General features: G+C 36.0%; 3 protein-coding genes across 4 annotated transcripts; 2 read left to right on the top strand and 1 right to left on the bottom strand.

The window, feature by feature from the left end:
* Positions 1–7,915: 7,915 nt before the first annotated feature.
* On the top strand, positions 7,916–10,024 carry LOC118485029 (zinc finger BED domain-containing protein RICESLEEPER 2-like). Its single transcript, XM_035981242.1, has 2 exons — positions 7,916–8,302; positions 8,871–10,024. The coding sequence occupies exon 2, from the start codon at positions 8,873–8,875 to the stop codon at positions 10,022–10,024; it is 1,152 nt and encodes a 383-aa protein (XP_035837135.1). The 5' UTR covers positions 7,916–8,302; positions 8,871–8,872.
* LOC110894533 (zinc finger BED domain-containing protein DAYSLEEPER-like) lies at positions 9,622–11,069 on the top strand. The gene is made up of 3 exons (XM_022141753.2): positions 9,622–10,743; positions 10,829–10,905; positions 10,978–11,069. The coding sequence occupies exons 1-2, from the start codon at positions 10,116–10,118 to the stop codon at positions 10,903–10,905; spliced, it is 705 nt and encodes a 234-aa protein (XP_021997445.1). The 5' UTR covers positions 9,622–10,115; the 3' UTR covers positions 10,978–11,069.
* Positions 11,070–11,944: 875 nt separating this feature from the next.
* LOC118484853 lies at positions 11,945–13,938 on the bottom strand. Of its 2 annotated transcripts, none has more exons than XM_035980889.1 (6): positions 13,727–13,938; positions 13,417–13,632; positions 12,938–13,068; positions 12,524–12,598; positions 12,282–12,433; positions 11,945–12,214 (listed from the first exon to the last, which is right to left on the bottom strand). In XM_035980889.1, the coding sequence occupies exons 3-6, from the start codon at positions 12,966–12,968 to the stop codon at positions 12,158–12,160; spliced, it is 315 nt and encodes a 104-aa protein (XP_035836782.1). In that variant the 5' UTR covers positions 12,969–13,068; positions 13,417–13,632; positions 13,727–13,938; the 3' UTR covers positions 11,945–12,157. The 2 variants fall into 2 exon arrangements, with proteins under 2 accessions (XP_035836782.1, XP_035836783.1); XM_035980890.1 differs by having other exon boundaries at positions 13,738–13,938.
* Between the last annotated feature and the right edge of the window lie 7,790 nt (positions 13,939–21,728).

The raw sequence follows: 21,728 nt of genomic DNA, 5'->3' as shown, positions 1-21,728 counted from the left end.
ATGGAGGAAGTCGTCGCCTGAGTAGAAGTGTAGAACTGAGAGTCTGAGAAGAAAGTAACCCTAACCCGTTCCTTTTTTCTACTCACAACCCGTTCAACCCGTCCCCTTTTCCTTCTAAACCCAAATTGACCCTTTAACTTATTTCCCCAAGTTTAGAATGACCCAATTGAACCCGCGAATTATTGCAAGGAGGCCCAATTTAACCCATAATAATTAATTTAGGGTCCAAAATGACCCATGTTTATGTATTTGGGTCAGAATTGCCCCCCCTAGTATGTAGGAAGGAGATGCGAAATAGAGTGAACTACTGCGAGGGAATGAAAAAAGTGTTTGGTTGGTCAAGGTAATGGAATCACCCATTACGTAAGGCATTACATTCCCTCTTAAAACCTCAAATTCATTCCATCTGCCCCCTTGTTTTTTCTTCATTCCATTCACTTTCTCACCCTTCATCACCACCACCGACCACCAACCGTCGCCGCCACCCACCACCCTTGGCCGTCGCCGACCACCGCCACCGCCGACCACCCTCCGTCACCGACCACCGCCATCACCCATCACAACCACCAACCATTGCCACCCCATCGCTCTTGCCACCCACCAGCGACGCCACCGTCGTCGCCGCCACCAAAACCCCCACCGCCACCCACCACCTACCTCAACCGCCACCCACTACAATTACCGCCACCACACACTATCGGCACCCTCCGCTGGCCTAAGCCATTGGCCGCTACCACCGTTCCGCTGCCAACGCCACCGTCGCACACCGTCATCGCCTACGTCGCTATGACGCCTCGTGTTTTTTGGTGATTCATATTGGATCTGTTTTTCATGTGGAAACTCATGGTGATCTTGGAGATTTGTGACCAGGCTTACTAGCGGAGGCGTTCGTTGTATCCATCGTGCGAGTTTTTGCTATTCGTTAAGGTACAATCCTAAAACTGCTATGGTTCTGTTTTATATAATTATCTAAGTTGGTTGTAATTGGGTCTCTGACGGGAATAAGTTTATCTGTTTTTGTGTTTATTCACGCTACCGTATCTAATTAATAATAAAGTGTTATTATTATTATTATTATTATTTTAAATATAAAATTAGATTTTATAAAATAAAACAGATACCTATGATTCTCATCAGTGGTATCAGAGCCACTTTTACACCTATTTAGATAATATTGTTTAAATTGAACTTTAGTTCTATTTTTCAAAACTTTTGTTTGACAAAAAGATCAATCCTTTATCATTTGGATGTGATTGCGATTGCATGAATAGAGCTCTAAAGACTTGTGGTTGTGTTGGTTTGTTCGTTGTTTTTGTTTGTATTCAATATATGTATTTATTGAGTTATTTGAACCCTTTGTAATAGTTAGGTTTTTCCTTTATGTAAAAGTGTTTTATTATAAAATTGTAAAACCGGATGAGACAAGATATTGAAGACCGAAAATTGAAACGAATAAGACCGTGAAGATGGAGATCTTGAACTAAGTCGGAGCAAGGCCAGACTTGTGGTTGTTTGTCCCTTTTAGACCCATTCAGTTTGTCGTTCACTTGCTTGAACGAATCTGAACAAATTACCACTTGTGGCTCGATGTTGTATTTATTGTTTTGTGTTGTTGTGTCGATAATCTTTTACCTAAAAAACTATTTTTCGCAATCATAAAACGACTAGATAAATTAAAAGGAGTTTTAATTTAACTTGGAAAGGTAAATAATAAAAGAAGTTTTAGTATAAGATAAAACATTTGGTTTTTAAATTAAAGTTGTTAATTTGGCAAAACTGTATATTTATTAAGTGTTTATTAATTTAAAATCAAGTTCGCGATTGAAGACCAATATAGTTTTAAATAGAGTACTTAAAATTTGATCGTGTCGAGAGTTGAAAGGATTTTCAATTTAATCACGAACATAAAGTAAAATTGGATTTTACTAAAGTTGCATGACTTGCCTCATGCTACAAGTCGTCCACTATATTTTGTCCACTATATTTTGACCCTAATTGGTAATTAAAATATAAAAGCTAAATTCCCAACTAAATCGTTATTGTTATGCCATCCTAAAGTGGAGACACTCAAACCAATTATCCAAACCCCTTTTGTTAGTCATTACCCTGCATTGGGGCTATGTTTTTTTAGAAGAAGTTGAATCATGATTCCTATGTCACATGGGCCGGTTCCACACATTTCCATTAGAGAACTAATATCACTTGAAGTGTTTCATGTAGGAATAGTTGGGGCTAAACGTAACATGTCTTGACACGTCGTGTCATGCGGCCCCGAGCATGAGAGTTGTATGTGACGCAATTGGTACTCGTTACCTACCCACGTAGTAGATATCGAGTGGACAATGCTTTGCGATTCACTTTGTATTTAAGAAACGGGGTCTCGCATCCTGATAACAATTTTTTCGATTGAGTCATAAAATTTATTAGGATATCAAGCATGAAAGTACTTAATGATTTTGTCTTTATTTTATAGATGTCTTCATCAAATTCCATAATTTCTCTGAAATTCATTTTAAATGTCAAGTTAGATTAAACGAATTTTATAGCTTGGTATCTTAGAGCTACTGAAAAGTTGCATGTTTTGAAATTCCAATTGCCACTTCAACCTCTCAAGCACCTAGAAAATCTACAGGCTGGATTTAGATTTTCGAAATTGTGAATGAAGTAGCAAGATATGTTAAAATGTCCATATCACTAGAAGTTCAAAAACGCTTGAAAAGCTTCACAGCTTATGAGATGGTAATAGAGTTGAAGGAAATGTTCCCTCGACTAAAGGACATGGAAACTCATGAGGCATGGTTGGAGTTTATCTCTAGATGCCTAAGAAATATCTTAGGTGTGCTTGGAAGCTTAGATGTAGTTCGGCTACAAACCATAATGACATTGAAATCCGTCTCACTATGAAACTTGCCAACAAAGTTGTTGTTGGCATAAATCTATAGAGAACTTTGGATGAACTAGCCGAGAGAAAGGTAAAGTTGGAGGAACAATAAAAGATTGTTTAAGATAAGGATGAGGACAAATTTGTCTTAGGAATGTCCAAAAGACAAATAACCAAGCCACGAGCTCGAACGGGAAGGTTGCCCATAATTGCACAAGCGATGGCATGCACTAGTGGCATTCACTTCAGGTATTTTATAGTAGATAGTCTTTGACTCTATCCTTTAAGGTACTAACCTTTTCATGAAAAATTGGTTTCGCAAGGATGAAGAAGTCTGAGGATGAAACTAAAAAAGAAACTTGAAGAACACTTTACCGTGAGATTTGAAGATTCATGTTCTTTTATCATGGGATGATTTTATTGTTTTTGAAACAATTATTTTAGTTTACTTGTTTTTGCAAGGACACATATTTGTTTTGGATAATATGTGGTACTTATCAATTTAACTCTTATGTTAGATGATATCAAGTATGTGACTAACTTGAACGTATACTTGTGATCATGGATTTTATTCATATAAAGTATACAAGTCGTGTGAAGTTGATAAGATAATCATATGAACGAGTTGGTTCTAATGATGATATCATAAACACTATTTAATACCTAACATGAGTAAGATATAATTAAATTATTGAACTCGGTTAACTAATTGGTAAAGTAGTTCTACCAAAGATTTTGGATGATGATCATATTGAGTAGTTAAATGCTATTGACAACTAGTACCTTCATGAACATATTACTAGTAAGCTCAAGATCGAACTAATGAACAACGTCATGAGATGACATAGGGTGTTCAAATAGAATTAGGAAGTATTTTAGACATCCTAAAGATGTGAAAGATATAGTTCACATTAAAAGTCTCAACAGAAGAGAATTAATATCTATTGTAGTTGATATTAATGGAATTGTTCTATTTTTTTAGAGTTCAAACTTGAACCATAATTGGATTATGATAAATACTCAAACAAAGCATGTTCTTATGTGATTGTCCCATCCTACAGATAATGATTTGAAACAGATAAATTGTAAATATGAAACATTAGTTTCAAGATATTGCAAATCATAGAAATTCTATGATACAATCACACACTAAAATGACAACTGATAAGTCAAGCTAAAGAAGTACTACAACGAATAAGTTATGCTCTAGTTGGTGGGGCAAGATTAAACAACAAGTTACCAATATAAACGGAAGTATAACTCTTTTGGATAAACAATTCACCCGAGGTCAAGGCCGGATCTATAGTACAAGTAATCCAGGTTTAGGTTTAGGGCCTCCAATAAATAGGACCACCACTTAAAAGAAAATTAATATGCTAACTATTAATATTAGTGCAGACTTATTGTTTTAGATTTGTTTGATTTTTATACAAGCAAATCACTCTCTGTTATAGTTGTGTTATATTAATGGTTGGTTTCAAATACGGATAAAGGAGTATCCTTTATAATAATCAGAGACGGAAAAAGGCCCCAAAATTTCACTTTGCATTAGGCCTCCAAAAAGGTTGAAACAACTCTGCCCGAGGTACTGCCTGGAAAATAATTTCATGGTACTCGGACGACATGAATCAAGAATCGCTCCCAATTGGCTCCCATAAGACGATTTGCAATCTTTTCATCTTTTTAAAAGACAATTAACTCGATCTATATTAGCGTTTTGGGTTCACCTATAGTCTACATAAAATGGACAGTAACACAACTGATCAGATTCTAACTGTATTAGGTACATTAATAAATGGGTAAATTACTTTTTGAGTCCCTGTATTTTAGCGGTTTTAACCAATTCAGTCTAAAATCAAAATGTTTAATGCCCTGAGTCCCTATAGCCACTTTTCTTAACCATTTGAGTCCAAATTTCTAACTCCTTTTATATTTTCTGTTAGTTTTTCATTAAAAGACTAAAATGCCCCTGTATATTATTATTGTTATTATTATTATTATTATTATTATTATTATTATTATTATTATTATTATTATATAGAGAGAAACACACCCTCAAATACCGATTTCTCTTTCTCTCTCTTCCTCATTTCTCTCTCTTTCTTCCTTATCTCTCTCTCTCAACCAAACCACCACCACAGTCACCGTCGCACCACCACCACACCATCACTTAACGCCCTCTGGAGTCTTAGCAGTTTTCCCTGTCATTACACAACAATTACACATTTTTTCTTTCACAAATCTTCAAGAAAGATCAATCTAACTGGAACAACTCTGATTACACTCAATCCACACACTAGTCTCATCATCAACATCCTCACCAATTCTTATCAGCAGGACTCGAAGACTCAAACACCGTATCACCTTCAACACCCGAACCACACAACAACAATAGATCCTCACACTCTTCAAAACCTTCATTCTTCGCTTCACACACCTTAAAAATCACCCGTTGTTTCCTCCAGATCTCGCGCTATATTATCAAACAACATTCGCGCAGTCGCATGAGCATTCACTTTCGCACTCCGATAGCTCACGTTCCGATCTAGGGTTGACATGTTACCGTATAAACCAAAAGATTCTGCACAATCACCCATCGGAAGATGAAATTAACTAGATTGAACAACTGATTTGTGTAAATTAGGGTTTGTGATTTGGAGAAATGTGAGAATTAGGGTTTACATGGAAATTGAGGGGAGATTGAGGTGGTTGAAGTGAAATTCAACACGGTTTTTAGAGTTTAAAATGGGAGGGAAAACAAAACCGCCATTCTCATGGATTTTGTCTCGCCAATCACCAGTTGTAGAGAGAGAGAGAGAGAGTGAAGAGAGAGAGAGAGAGTAGAGAGAGAAAAGGAAGAAAGAGAGAGAGATGAGGAAAAGAGAGAAATCAGTGTTTAAGCCTTTAAGGGTGTGTTTCTCTATATAATAATAACTAGTGGGAGAGCCCGCGCTTCGCGGCGGGGAAAGATCGATGATTTTTAACAAAATTAGATAGAAAAAAGCACTACTCAACGAAAATTTTGTATAAGAAAAAACAAAACCAAAAGTGAGCTTCAAGTTAGGCTCAAAATTGATTTAAGTCGACTCGATTCGAGTTTTTAACAAGTCCATATTAACATTAACTTGCTCATATGCGACTCGACTCAGTACACTCAACCTAAAATTTTATACTTAAAGAAAACTTTTAAAAGTTACACATAAAAAGTGAACTGTTAAATAAATACATGAGATCTGAGCGAGTCAAGAGGTAAGCATTTTATAAACAAATAAAAATGTTCATAATTTTTTGGTCAGACGTGTTTGTTCTTGTGACTGCCACAAAATTATAAACAAAAGCCGATTAGCCATCTCTTTTTATTTCGACACTTTTTTTTGCTTTGTGTTCTCTCCTTTTTCTACAACCATGAAGTCTTGAGGAACGCTCTCACGCTGCAACAACTTTCAAAGGTGAATTCTTTGTTTCTTGCATTTTTCATCATCATGTTGGTAGTTGTTTGTTTCATGAATACCCATTTGTTAATCTTTGCGTCTTCACGTGGGATAAGTTACTTAGTAGTTACCTATGACCATATCTTTACTCCCTTATTTAGCTACAACTAAAATAAAAAGAAAATCATTTAAATATTTTATAGCAAAAACCAGGAAAAAACTATTGTTAGTATTGTATATACATGCAGTAGCTCTTTTTCACATGAGTTCAGCTTCTGTGTTGTAGTTGAACCTACAACCACATCTAAATTAGCAGAAAATAAACATGCATAAATTATGTGATAGCATATGAGCGATCCATTTTGACCCATTCTAGTTTAGCTTGTTTCATTTTGACACATCTTGTATTGAAAGCTAACCCCCTTGACTATAAAGTCTAACGAATGCTAGTTTGGGGAAAGGGATGGTACATTTCAAATCGATCATGATTTTTAACCTTTTCAAGTTTCAAGCATCAACTATGTTTATATTCAGAAAGCCAACTTTGATCTTAAAGTGACCCACAAGCATAAAAATTAAATAGGACAGCACTAAAGAAAGTGTACCTTTTTAAAACATTCTCATAGCTTGCCCGACTAATTAGAGAAAAAGCTAACATATATGTTTGCACATCTGTAGGTTAATGGTCTAAATCTGCTATGATCTTCCTCACCTTCAAATCACAAAAAAGAAAAGTCAAAAGAAAAGCAATACCCTCAAGGAGGAATCTGATTTATCAAATAACCAACGAACTTGCTACGCTTTACACAGTTCGGTTGGTTCAACAGTTTATGAATACCTTTGACCAAAATCACCCCACTGGAGTTCTTCTTTTCATGTACCGGAATTCATATAAAAATGGTTGCCCACAAAGAAACTGTAAAATAAACTCATGAAAGATAACAAAGATTAGATTTCATGCGTTCTTCTTTAACTTGAAAAAATAGTGTGTTTCCCCCACGCTTCGCAATGGGAATTTGTTAGGTATCGGTTCGGTTCGTTACGATACCAACACTCACTATAGCAACGAAATACGAAAACTAAAGGCATTATATGCTAAAAAAATTTCGACGCGTGTTTTAAATCAATCGAACTTAAAAAATTCATTCAAATCACTGGGCTTACAAAAACCACTCTAACTTTCAAAATTAGCACTCTTACTGAACTTACAAAGCACTCTTGCTGCTTCTTGGATCTGAGATTGCACTTTTCGTATCTCCGTATTTATTCCTGTTTCAGTAACCAAACAAGTTACCAATTCGAGTCATGTGGATCGAAGCTATTAAGAATTTCAACAACAACAACAACAACCATACCCAGTATATCCCACAAATAGCAAAGCTACTCATAGGGTCTGGGGAGGGTGGGATGTAGACAGACCTTGCCTCTATCCCTAGGGATAGAGAGGCTGCTTCCAGAAGAGACCCTCAGCTCCAAAACGAACAACAAACCAACACATCAAGTCAAAGAATATAGAAAAATAGAATATAGATAAAAGAAGTCACCTATACTAAGAAAGGGATCTGAGTGACACAGTATAATGTAAATTAGGGGGGGCAATTCTGACCCAAATACATAAACATGGGTCATTTTGGACCCTAAATTAATTATTATGGGTTAAATTGGGCCTCCTTGCAATAATTCGCGGGTTCAATTGGGTCATTCTAAACTTGGGGAAATAAGTTAAAGGGTCAATTTGGGTTTAGAAGGAAAAGGGGACGGGTTGAACGGGTTGTGAGTAGAAAAAAGGAACGGGTTAGGGTTACTTTCTTCTCAGACTCTCAGTTCTACACTTCTACTCAGGCGACGACTTCCTCCATCTCCTCTGCCACAGACCCACATCGTCCACCGCCACAGACCTCCGCCGTCTCCTCCGCCACAAACCCACAACGTCTCCGACGTCTCCTCCGGCACAAACCCCCACCGTCTCCGCCATCTCCTCCGGCACAAGGTTTGAAATTTTTATTTTTATTCTGAAAAAGGCTTTAATTTTGTGAAGAGAGTTTATAAGAACTTTTGAAATTTATTAGGAATGTCTTAGAAAAATGCATAAATTCTGTGTTGAATGGTGGCTTTTGTATCTTTTGTATTCCTTTGTGTTGTCTTTTGGGTCAAAATCACTTGCTTGTTTTCCCTTTTCATATGATGCTTATTTTGTTGAACATAAATATGTGTTGAAGTGTTCTGTAAATCACTACTAGCTTGCTTATGCCATAATCTGTTTTTGTCTTTTTTTTTGTCAATTTCAGTAATACAGTATGCTTTGATATGTTTACGGCTGTTGCTTATATATAAAGTTGTATTACGGTTCATTTACAATTATGGGAAAAGGCTTGTTATATACTGTAAGATTTGTTTGATTTTGAATAGAGTTGTTGATTAGAATAGTGGATTATGATTTGTTTGTTTTGATTTTTGGATGATACTGAGTTGTTGATTGGAATAGTGGATGTTGAATATGCTTTTTTCTTTTACAAAATATAGCCTGAAATTACTAAATTTGAGTATTATTTTGAAAGGTATGTCAAACAACTCGGAATTTGGACAACATAGTGTAGAAGGGGAACATGAGGATGAAGGCAATTCATATAGTTCGGGTAAACATCGTTCTTATGTTTGGGACTATTTTGACCCATTACCGGTTGCACCCAATGGGGACAAAAAAGCAAAATGCAGTGCTTGCGGACAGGTGTATGTTACGAATGCAAGCTCGGGAACATCTAACTTAAGACGACATATCCCTAAGTGTTTTGATATTGATGGGCCTAGTCCGGCGAAAAAACAAAGACGCGCCCCTTTAGATCAAGCGATGTACAGGGAGATGTTGGCGATTTCAATTATCAAACATAACTACCCTTTCAGCTATGTTGAACATGAGGAAACAAGAAAGTTGCACAAATTTCTACACGGTGATGTGAAATTCATAACAAGAAATACTGCAAAGGCGGATGTCTTAAAAATATACGAGCGAGAGAAGATGATTATTAAAGACAAGTTAGAAAAGGTAACCGGTAGGATATGCTTGACTTCTGATTTATGGAGTTCGATCACGACAGATGGATTTATGGCATTAACAGCTCATTATGTTGATGAGAACTGGAATCTAAGGAAAAAAGTGCTAAACTTTAGAGTTATACCCCCTCCACACAGTGGTTCCATTTTAGCAGAGCACTTGATCAATTTTTTAGCAGATTGGGGCATCGAGAAAAAAGTTTTTACCATCACACTAGACAATGCAAAATACAATGACATATTAGTAGATCATTTGAAAGGTCATTTGCGTTTGAATAACGCATTAGTGTGTGATGGAGATTTTACTCATGTGCGTTGTTCAGCGCACGTGCTAAATCTTATCGTTCAAGCCGGATTGAAAGCAATTGAAGGGGCCATTGAAAAGGTTCGAGAGTCGGTGAAATATGTGAGAGCAAGTGCTGCTAGGAAGTATAAGTTTGCGGAATGCATACAAATACTTTCACTACAATGTGGGAAGCATGTTCGTCAAGATATTGTAACGAGATGGAACTCTACATATCTTATGCTTGATTGTGCATTAGCTTATCAACGGGCTTATACTCGGTTAGCCTTAGTTGATTCAGTTTTTAAAACTTCTCCGTCAGAAGAGGAATGGGCACGGGTGGAAATAATCACACGACTTTTGAAAACCTTTTTATGAAATCACTACTTTGTTTTCTGGAAGCTCCTATCCTACCTCGAACTTATATTTTCATCACGTGTGGAGAATTCAGTTGTATATTGAAGAGGAGATGTGCAATGCGGATCAAGTTATTAGTGACATGGCGAAAGACATGAAAGAAAAGTTTGATAAATATTGGAAAAATTATTCCATGATTTTGTCTTTTGCGGTTATTCTAGATCCTCGGTACAAGGTTAAGCTTGTTGAATATTGTTTTTCAAAGCTTAACATGACATTTGAAGAGCGTGAAATGAAATTGAAGTGTATTGTGGATGGTATGCATAAGCTATATGATACAGAGTATAATATTCAATCGAAGACAATGCATGATTCTTTAATACCCGAGAGTTCAAATGTTGGTGGCAATACGCTCGATGAAATGGATGGGTTCGATACATTTCAAAGCCAATTCAAAGTTGCTGATAATGAAAAGTCACAGTTGACATTGTATTTGGAGGAACAAAACGTTGATAGAAAAGTAGAACTTGATGTTTTACAATATTGGAAGGAAAATCAAGTAAGGTATCCAAAACTGGCTATAATGGCTCGCGATATATTGAGCATCCCGATTACTACTGTTGCTTCCGAATCATCTTTCAGTATTGGAGGTCGGGTGTTAAGTAAGTATCGAACTTCATTGCTATCATCAAATGTTGAAGCATTGCTATGCACACGTGATTGGTTATTTGATTTAAAAGGTATTAAAGTTCATTCTCTTTGCAACTTAATTTGTATAATTATAAATTATTTAATAATTCAACTTTAATTTTTTAACGTGTTTAGATGAAAACGAGAACGAAATGGATGAAGATCTTGTTGAAGACATTGAAGCATTGATTCCAACTTTTGGCAACTTTTAGGTAATTAATTTAGACTATTTTAAAACAATTTATTATATATATTTACGATAAATTTGACCCGTTATAACATAGGGACTTTAAAGGAAGCATCCATGAAGAAGCGCAATTCGTCAAGACGTTTTGTATGTTATTGAATTAGATCTTTTGTAAATGCAAGGAACCGAACTAGATCTTTTGTAATTTTCAGTTTACTTAACGGTTTGCAACTTTAGTAATTTGTAACCTGACTTCTATGATTATTATATTTAGTTTTATGGTTCTGGTTTGATTATTATCACACTGGTTCAAGTTGTCAAGCTTGGATCTACTAGCTGTTGGTGCGGTGCTCGTCCCATTGAGCAAGTGAGAATGCATTTTTCGTCGATCGCTTCTAGTTTCTTCAGTTTCAAGAATTAAGTTAACGGGTAATCACTCTATATCCTCTATACTAATACTTGCCCTAAATTCAAATTCATCGTCGATAAATTAACAGGATGATTCTGTTCATTTTTCAAGAGTTTAAAGTTCTAGGTATTATTTTATTTTGAAAATTTTGAACCTTTGCTATTTGATGCCGTATAGCTTTACGAAATCTGATAAATGATACTTGTTGATTCCAGCATAAATATTAGCCTAATCCATCATAAACATCATTCTCCTCTGCTGATGCAACCTGTAAGTCAAAGATCTACTCAGTTTTGCTACCTACTTTTTCTTATTTATTCCAGCTTCAATTTTTTGTTAAGATATGTAATGTAACTATAGTCTAGAAATAATCAAACGGATTTAAAGCACTAATTTAAGACTCATTTGATGAAAACGTCTAGTTGTGATGCAACAGTAAGCTTCAGGAAAAAAAATGACCCGATCCGACCCGAAACCCGTTCTGACCCAGACCCGACACGACCTGAAACCCATTCTGACCCGGACCCGTTTCGACCCGAACCCGTTTCGACCCGAACCAAATCAACCCTTTTTTATAATTGACCCGTTTTGACCCGAACCCGTTTTGACCCATGACCCGACCCGACCCGACCCGTTTGCCAGGTCTAATGTAAATAATGTATAATAGCATACAATATCATTCGGGCATATACATAAGAAGTCAATCACCGGTAAAGTCACTTAAAGAAAAAGAAAAACCTACATCCCTAAAAAACACCTAAGACCTTACTGCAATATCCTCTAGAAGTCCTTAACCCTAATTCTACGCCTCCACAAAGTCCTATCTTGGACCATGTCCTCAGAAAGATGCAACTCTAGTAAATCATGCCTAATCTGCTCTTCCCATGTCAGTTTGGGTCTGCCTCTTCCTCTGCTCTTCCCAACTCTATTAAGAATTTCAATAAAATTAAAATAAATCAAACGAGTTAGCAATAAGAATAAACCAAACATACCCGACTTTTGAGCATCAAAAAACGAAGCTTTCGACAAGCGTTCAGGAATATAGATACTGCTACAAGGCACTTTGCGTTGGGATTATACGTTTGAACTACAGCCAGAGCTACCCACTGATTAACATTACCATCTTTATTCTCCTCATCTTCACCTGTTGCACAAACAGGCGTTTAAAAATTGAATGCGAACAAACACGCTAAACAACCGCATTGATCAAGAACTTAGAAGCTAAGAAGCTGACCAGTAATTTCTAAAAGATGGAGATCACGAAGGAGTCGATAATTTACATCTTTATACTCGTCTATTAGTTTATAAACTGTACATGCCAAAAAACCTATTATCCAACACTTTCATACATAAAAAAAACATAAAAACACCTAAAATACATAAGGCGCGCACCTCTGACCCGAACACGTTCCGACCTGAACCCGTTTCGACCCGAACCCAGTTTGACCCGAACCAAAACAACCCCTTTTTAATTGACCCATATTGACCCGAATCCGTTTTGACCCGTACCCGACCCGTTTGCCAGGTCTACTATTAAAAAGTCATCAGCCATATGAAACTATCAAAATAATAAAGGGGCTTGAATGTCAACTGGTTACGTACAATTAGAAACAAATAAAATAACATGTATAGTATAGTTGGATATTACCTGAGCACCTCGAAGAACAGCCTCTGCGCATTTACGGCTGGTCCATAAACCGAGTGATTTCTTCAAAACTTCGTTACTACCGGGATCTCAAGGAAGATAATGTTTTTGGTTTTACAAACCTATTCACAGAACTTCATATACAAAACGTTATGTGTCAATAAAAAAAGACGAATCAAGAATTTTTATTTTTGACACTTGAAATCAAAACAAAGATATATTTATTTTTGACACTTCTAATAAAACATGTTATGTAAGTGACTATTTTTTTTTCTTGGCCTTTTGATGTGGTTTTGTCACGAATAGAAGGTTTAATCCAACAATCCTAAACACCCACTCAAATCATTAAATATGCAGATTTCCAATTGACAAAGAAATAGAAATATAAAAAGTGAAATTATAAAAAGTTAAACCCAAATATAATAAAAGGGAATATAAAGGTGAAATTATAGAGACATGGAAGAACTAAGCAAATCTAATACCTTAAGCTTTCTACCCGTCCAGATCGGCAGATACTTCAAAATCAAGTGTCGTAGCTGACATAATTGCAAGATGTATGTCTATAATCAAAGGATTGAACCTTGATGAAGAGATCCAATATAGCACGACCGAGCATTAAAACCCTAAAACAGAGAAGAAACCATTCCTTCATGATGAAGAGTTCGTAGTGATGGAGAAATCGCGATGGCATAGAAGATCTGATATCGTCAAAGAAGATGAGATGCATGATTAGGTTTGATTTTGGAAGGAAAAATAAAAGAAAATGGATGGAGTTAATCATCTGCAACTTACCAGTTGCTTACCAGAAGAGAAAGGTAGTGAATAGAGCATTGAAGGACGACGATTGATGTTCAACAACCGACACGGGGGTTTCATTTTACAGGGTGTCGATTAGGTTTGCTGAGGGCAGAGAAGGAAAGAATTGTGTGTGCGAGAGTATGGAGTTCAAGTGCAATTACTATTCTACCCTCTTAGTGTCTTAAAAACTTGAACCCTTTACAATATTACCCTCTCAAAACAAGCTTTTATTAATTGTACATATTGCATAAAATGATGGACGCCATGTAAAATTACATGTGTGTACATCACTTCTCCTTTTTATAATAGTATAGATAGATAATAATAGTAATAATAATAATAATAATAATAATAATAATAATAATAATAATAACAACAACAACAACAACAACAACAACAACAACAACAACAACATACACGGGCATTTTAGTCTTTTAATGAAAAACTAACAGAAAAATTAAACAGAGTTAGAAATTTGGACTCAAATGGTTAAGAAAAGTGATCCTATAGGAACTTAGAGCGTTAAACATTTTGATTTTGAACTCAACTGGTTAAAACACCTAAAACACAAGGACTCAAAAAGTAGTTTACCTTGATAAATTGATAATTATGTAAAACACAAAATAAACATGTAGAAAATAGCTATAACACTCATCGCCTGAGCCTTAGTGACAAAACGTTGACACTTCAGCAACCAATCACTGACAAGAAAACTAAAAGCAACCACATATATACAAATAGTAACTTTGCTTGTTTTGCTAGGGATTTGTAGGAATTCAAGTCTATAAATAAACAAACAGTAACTTTGCAACCAATGAGAACTCGACAGCACAACATTTGCAAACCATGTGGTTTTAAAATATCAGTACCTTGTGTAGTGGTTTTAGGGTACCTCATCAATAACAGTGGATGTGTGAGCCACTCGTACATTGATCGTGATTTATTGCAAGTGCGTGCTTTCAACTTTCAAGGGTGAAGGTATAAGCATCACCCAATACTCCAATAGACATTAACTAATGGAATTCCTATGTGAGTTTCGTGGGAATTCCGTCATTTATGGTTTAGTTTATTATACTATCGGTATAGTATCAACATTTGATATCACAACCAGAAGATTAAACCCAAAAAATATTGTGATATATTCAAAAATGATATCAATACGTGTTTTTATATGGATTGAAAACTTGTTCGGACGGTATCGTTTTGGTTAGTCATAGTAAAAAACAAAAAAGAAATCAATTATCTCGATATTTAACAAACTTTTTATCAAAACGCGAACAAAAATATTTACGTCGCAACGATATATTTGGAATTATAAATTTTATAAAACAATACCTTTCAATTTTAGAAAAATGGAAGCTATACATCGTCAACTTATAAAAAAATAATTATAAAACATAGTAACTTATAAATTATAAGAGAACGACAAAGTATGATTAAAATTAGTTATAATAAAAAATAAAAAATTAATTTTTTTTTGAAAGGTGTAGATCGAAGGTGTAGATCGATTGGAAACCCACTACTGACTGTGCTTCAACCCTTTTTATCGAAAGCACAGCCACCCGGGTTCGAATGAGGGGGAGTGCAGTGCAGAGCCCTTCCTCGCACCTCGTGGAAACTTAATCCTGGTTGTCAGACTCGAACCCGTGACCCCGGTCACTGTCAGGAACCCCACCAAGGTGGGTAAACCTTACCACGTCACTTGCAGTTAATGAGGATCAGACCTGAGCCTCATTTGAGAACTCAAACAATTTCCACCACTGGACCACAAGATCATTGGCAAATAAAAAATTAAATGATTGCAAACACTATTCATCGTACCCTTTTCGATTTGATATAAGACCGTGCGGTATGGGCTCCGTCTCCCCCTCGTCGCCCCCGTCCCGGATCGTCCCACACCACCCCTGGCGGTCCGTCGCGTCGGTCACATCCTCTCCCGGACGATGGAGACGAGCCAAAGTGGTGGGCCCCCTCTTCCTTGTTCTCTCTCTCTTTCTCTCCTTGCATGCTTCTTTTGATTGGCTGCTATAATTTTGATGGGCCCCTCTTGGGTAGTCATGGCTTTCCCTTCACACTCTTGGGTAGTCCTCAAAAGAATGGTCCTCCACCTTCGCTTAGTTGGTGCCTATGTAATGGATAGTCCCTTTGAGGACTATCCTCACCATACCTCATGGTCTAATAACACAAACAAATATTAACTAACTAGATGTTGTTTAAGGAATATGTTCTATTTTTTTAATGTTAATTGTAATGAGTCTAGTTTATGTTCTAAGAAAGTTTATGATTATTAATTAATTAGTAGAAAAAGTTGAACGAAAAATCATTAGACATTTTTATTGGTAATGCTCTTACTTTTAGACGTTTTGCGCCATGTGACAGCAGAGTCAGTAATGGAGCCCTTATGGAACGTTTTCTAAAATTGGTGTAGTGGCGATGTGAGCATTGTGGTGTAATAGAATTAAATAAAAAAACCATAAAAAATGTTATTGGACAAATGGAGCGTGGAAACAGATGATTGACTAAAAGAATTGAAGCAGGGCGTTGAAAATAAAACGCCAAAACCAATTTTTTGTTCAAAAACACCCCGAGGGCGGTTGGGTAGGCGTGCTTGGACGTGCTTTTATAAAAAAAAAACGCCCCAAATTGAGACCGCTACATTGGTCTTATAAGGATTATAAATCCACTTAAAGCTTTCCTTTTAATAATTAGGATTTGATGTTGATGTTTTCACGTTGTTGTTTTTTTTTTAAGTATACTTCAAAAAGACGCCTACGACCCAAAAGAGCAAAAGGCCAAACAAAACACAACCCCCGATCTAAGCGGGTAAAGGGCAAACAAATTACAACATATACAACGGGTATTTACACCACTCCCCCAACTAATATAATTATATGAAGCTCTATTTTTAACCCAACCCTTGATTTAATCTCCCCTAGAATGTCTTGCGGGCTATGCTTTAAATGCTTGAATATCGACTCGTTTCTTCCTTTCCAAATACACCTACAAGGCCGTGAATAATATTCTTCGCTTTCTTAACAAACTGAGAGAACTTGTGAAGATACATTATATCTTTGAAATCGAAAGCAAAAATAGGGGGAATACTGCACCAAGTGTTAAAACCCATCCAAACCCTATTGATCACCGGGCAAGCAGTAAAAAAATGATTCACTGTTTCCTCATACTCCTCACAGAATGGGCACATTATAGACGTGATTTCCACATTCCTTCTCCTTAAATTTACTTTCATAACTAATTTGTCCACATTTCATTTCCAAGCCATGATGTTGCATTTTAAAGGAACCCACTTACACCACTCAAAACTAGGAAGATTGTTTTCACCTCTATCTTCTATCATTATCATCTTTTTTACCGACTTCACCGAGAACCATCCCGAATCATCTTCTGCTCACGACCACGAATCATTTTCACGGTGTTCGTTTAACCAAAAAAAACATATGAACGCCCCAAAAAAAGAAAAACAAAATGAAAATTTTGTTGTATGGCCAAATTTGTATGGGAATACTGCGTTCCTTTGGTAATAGCATTAGTTTTAAAAAGGGGTTTTGAGTAATTCGACGAGAAGAGAGATAAAAAGTTATTGTGAATCTGTATATTTGGGGAGACAATGTTTTTTGGCATTTACTTTTTAATATTTTTTTTGAAGTGTTTGTAAGTGGAGTAGAGAAAAAATGTAATGATAAAGGTATAAAGAGTATTATTATTTAACTAGATTATTAGACCCGCGTACTACACGGGTTTAAGGATATAAAATTATAACTTATTTAATTTTATGTTGTCTTCATAAATTTATATAAGTGAATTTTTTTTACTATAGATGACACAATAGTTAGTCATGCGTAAAAACCGATTCTTTTAGGAACAAACCAACTTTACACAGAAACTGTCTTGTACTTTTATTTATCGTCATGGCAAAACATAGGGCGAGAGGAAACTGTTTTCTTTTCAGTTTAAACGTAATGCTTCTGTTTGGCAGTATTAAACAAAATCTAGGGATAAACATTCGAGTGCCACTATTACTTCCGGATAATATGAGTGCCTCAATAACCTGATCACCCAGTGATAGGACCTGTAGTAGAGTTCTATTACATAAACTATTCTTTCTATCAATATAACTCCATTTAAGACATCCGGTGAGTATAGACTTGTATCAAAATTATTATAATGATATTATATCCTTAAACCCGTGTGTTACACGAGGGTCTAATAACATTAAAAGTGTTTTTAAAACATGGAAGTAAACCGGTTTTCAAGTATCAGATTAACCTATTCTTTACCATTTTTATTATTATAATATAAAATAACAATTTATTTAATAGATGTTTTAAACATATAGTAGAAAAACCCTTTTAAAGAATAAGAAGGTGTTGTCACATTAACATTATTTGAAATTGTTAATTTTAAGTAAAATTGTTACTAATAACTAATTATATATTTTAGATAATTTAAAAGTAAATAATCAATATCTAAGTAGACAATAAAACATTTATTAGTATTAAGCTGTTAAGAAATTTTTCATTCTTTTGTATTAATTAATTAATAATAATAATAATAATAATAATAATATTAGTGAATTGAGGGAGAAAATAATGCCACGTGGCATTATGTAGAGTATTTATTATTATGAGAATGCTATGTGACATTAAGTAGACCCTTTTATTAGTATTAGATTAGATTAAAAAGAATTGTTTCTGATCCAATATGTAACACCCTGTCTATTTATTTAAGATTTTCGTATAATTATCGGTAATTAAATGTGTAAATACGATAGAACATACTTATAAAAATACGGGTTTATTTAAAACTTTTACATTAAAGGTAATACAACATAATGTAAATGAATTTGCCGTTTAAAAATTAACGACGAAACAACATGCGGAAGCTTCTTTTTCATGTGTTCGGCTCTTCTTCGAGCTTGATCGCCCTCCGTTGCTGGATAATATACCTACGTTTCATAAAACATGAACTGGATTAGTCATTCGACGTTTAAAAACATTTTCGAACCAGTTTGTGGGTCAAAATAAGCCAACAACAAGATCAACAACAATTTCCAAAATTATAAGTCGTCGCGTGTCGCGACGGTGTTCACAAAATCTGTCGCGTGTCGCGCCCCAGGCTATGTCCTCCGTCGCGTGGCATGGGGGAAACCATTTTCCAGCAAGTCCGTCTCTGGAACCTGCATGTCTGTCCAGCTATAGTTTTAGTCATCAATCGAACTTTAAAGTGTCATAACTTTTTATCTACAAGTCCGTTTTACCCGATTCTTTTTCCTACACGTTCGAAATTTAATTCTCCATCTCATGGAGTCATACCCGATATTAAACTACTTCAAAAATTCAGATTTCAAGCTCTCGGCTAGAAATCCCTTTTTAACACTTTTGACCCGTTTGGGGAATTTAAGATATTTAGTCTAAACTAACTCCTTTCTTTTCACACGTCGTTATTCCACATCTAAAATATATGCTTAGGTTCCACCACGACTACTTTTGTGGTATATTTAGCATATCTACTTATTAACCCAAATTTACCCTTCGGTTAGTCATTTTACGCAACTGGCCCATTTTAGGCATTTGATCCACAAATGTTTATGCCTATAACTTGTATTCATGTTTAATGATTCCCCAATCAAAATGCAAATTTGTAACACCTCGAAATTTTGCGTCCAATAATGTATTGACACGTGTCTTGAGTTTACACGTGGTGTTAAATACTGAATAAAGGACTAAAGTTGACAAACATGGAAAGTATGTAAATTCGAGGGTTAAAAATGTCAGCGAGGGATAAATACACTGTACAGTAACCCTAAATGATGCTCGTACCTTCAAACGGATAAATCATGGATCGTACGGAACGAAATGCGGAAAGAAGTGAGAGATTACAAACTACAGGGGTTAATTGTGTCAACATGTTTAAGTGATACCTCTGAGTGACCCTTTAACATACCCAAGGCTTTGTAACAGTAAATTACGCTCACTAGAATATACGATATAAACTTCGCGAAGTTCCGTTTTAAAACGAGAAAGTTATGATCAATTCCGTATGCAAGGGGTTAGAAGCGTCAACAATGAAAGATAAGGCTTTTCGGATAGTAATTAAACTAACCGGGGACTTAACGACGTGGGTAAAAGTCACGAGGCCCTCATTCATAAATAATCGAGGCCTAAATCGCAAAGTTACCCCTTCGGAACCGAAAGGCCAGGTCAATGATTACAAAAGATTTGAAAATCTTGGAAATCAAGCCTCAGGCGGGCCGCGTTAAAGAAACGAGTGAGCTAATGCGGGCCGCGAGCCATATGAAGATACGGTTCCTGACATAAGGATTCAGGCGGCCCGCGTGAGCCCAGCCTGAACCTTAATGCGGGCCGCGTCAAGTCCCCAGACGCAGAAAACTCACACAGATTCAATGTTTGAGCTTGTAACCGACATTGGATGCATTAATTGAAGCATGGGTGCCCCCTACATGTCCCCTAACACTCAGGGACAGCTTCTGATCATCCATGAACAATTATAGGATGAGTTGTAATGATCTTATGTCCAAAATTTCCCTATAAAAGGCAATGTAGTGCACCTTTGTTCATCACACCTTCAAACAACTCATCTGCTCATTTCTGGAGCTCAAAAGCATTCTTCTAACATCTCTAGTCATGCACCAAGCTTCTGTAAGTATGCCTAACCCTTTGTGGCTTAGTTTTGCTTAGTTATAGCCTAAAAGTCAATCCGTCGTAATTAACGGTTGACTTGGCGATAAATCACAAATGGTCCAGTGGTTTGTCGAATCAAAAGTAGTTATATGTTGGTAATCATGTGGGCGTTAAACCCCTAAAAGGGCACCCTCTGATTCCCACTCTAACTAGTCCGAATGTCGAGTCAAACTTGCTTAGAAAAAGTCAACAGAATGCTATTTTGCGATTTTAAGCATAATCAGTAATGTAGATGGCGTGTAATATGTTTTAACACTCATATAACATGATAATAAGTATATTAACTAGTCTAAGCTTGTTTGATCCGACCATTTACTGTTTTGACCCGGTTCGGAATCGAAAGTCGCAAAACTTTGACTTTTGCTTTGACTTCAGTTCTGACCCGTTATGGTATGATTTAGATATGCCTTAGGACTCTCTTAGGACCAGGTTACATGATGGTATAACCCTCTGTGACCGGTTCGTTGTTTGTCCAAGTCTTTAACACATTTCCGTTAAATGCTTAAAAGTTGACCGTAACGCCCTTTTCACTTTAAAACAAGAGTTTTGGACACGTGAAAGGACAAAAATCTTAGTTACTGATTTCTAAGCATGTCCCTAAAATTTCACGTCAATCCGAGGTCTAGAATGGGAGTTATGCTAAATAGCGCAATTACGGAAACTTTAGTAATTAAATGGCGCAATTAGCATAACGCCTATCTAAGCCCAGATTTCAACACCAAAACTTTTACCCACTGATGTAAAATAATATTTTGGGATTTTTGAGGATTTTTAATGATTTTTAACCTGCTCATAACCTGCGGTTATGGCGTCGGTTCGGTAAATACCGAATATACCCTTTTCGAGCATAACTTGAGTTCTACAAGGTCTTTTGACCCGATTCCAGTTGCTACTGATTTTAAATAATAAATAGAGTATTTTGGACTTTATAAACTGATCGGAAAACTCAGATTTCCTATAGAACTCAGAAACCTCTTTTATGATCTTTAAAATGACCGAAATACCCCTACGTGGCACATATTGGATTAAAACTCGTTACGGGCATTACGGAAGGTATCCTATTGATACCACAACTTCTTTAAAGCATATTGACTTAGGAAATTTGTGTAGGACTCTTACGGTTACCCGTTACGCCTTTTGCGCGCACGGTTCGGCTTATGTAACTAGTTTACATAAACTAGCTGAAACGGGTCAAACTTTATTGTTTTGACCTCAAAATCCAGAGTGTGATTATATTACCCATATAAAACAAGTCTTCAAACTTGTTGGGTCTGAAT

The sequence above is a fragment of the Helianthus annuus genome, chromosome 12, assembly GCF_002127325.2.
Source record: "Helianthus annuus cultivar XRQ/B chromosome 12, HanXRQr2.0-SUNRISE, whole genome shotgun sequence".
NCBI lineage: Eukaryota > Viridiplantae > Streptophyta > Magnoliopsida > Asterales > Asteraceae > Helianthus > Helianthus annuus.
Note: the sequence above shows the minus strand (reverse complement) of the source record. Positions and strands in the feature narration are given on the sequence as shown.

What these genes read in the sequence shown, in the direction of transcription:
- LOC118484853 (XM_035980889.1), bottom strand. Translation starts at nt 12,968, where the DNA reads ATGCGCAGAGGCTGTTCTTCGAGGTGCTCAG. An exon ending in CCATCTTTTAGAAATTACTG is followed by an intron (nt 12,434 to 12,523) that starts GTCAGCTTCTTA and finishes TTTGTGCAACAG; the next exon opens with GTGAAGATGAGGAGAATAAA. An exon ending in TTTTGATGCTCAAAAGTCGG is followed by an intron (nt 12,215 to 12,281) that starts GTATGTTTGGTT and finishes AATTCTTAATAG; the next exon opens with AGTTGGGAAGAGCAGAGGAA.
- LOC118485029 (XM_035981242.1), top strand. Translation starts at nt 8,873, where the DNA reads ATGTCAAACAACTCGGAATTTGGACAACATAGTGTAGAAGGGGAACAT.
- LOC110894533 (XM_022141753.2), top strand. Translation starts at nt 10,116, where the DNA reads ATGTGCAATGCGGATCAAGTTATTAGTGACATGGCGAAAGACATGAAA. An exon ending in TTGGTTATTTGATTTAAAAG is followed by an intron (nt 10,744 to 10,828) that starts GTATTAAAGTTC and finishes TAACGTGTTTAG; the next exon opens with ATGAAAACGAGAACGAAATG.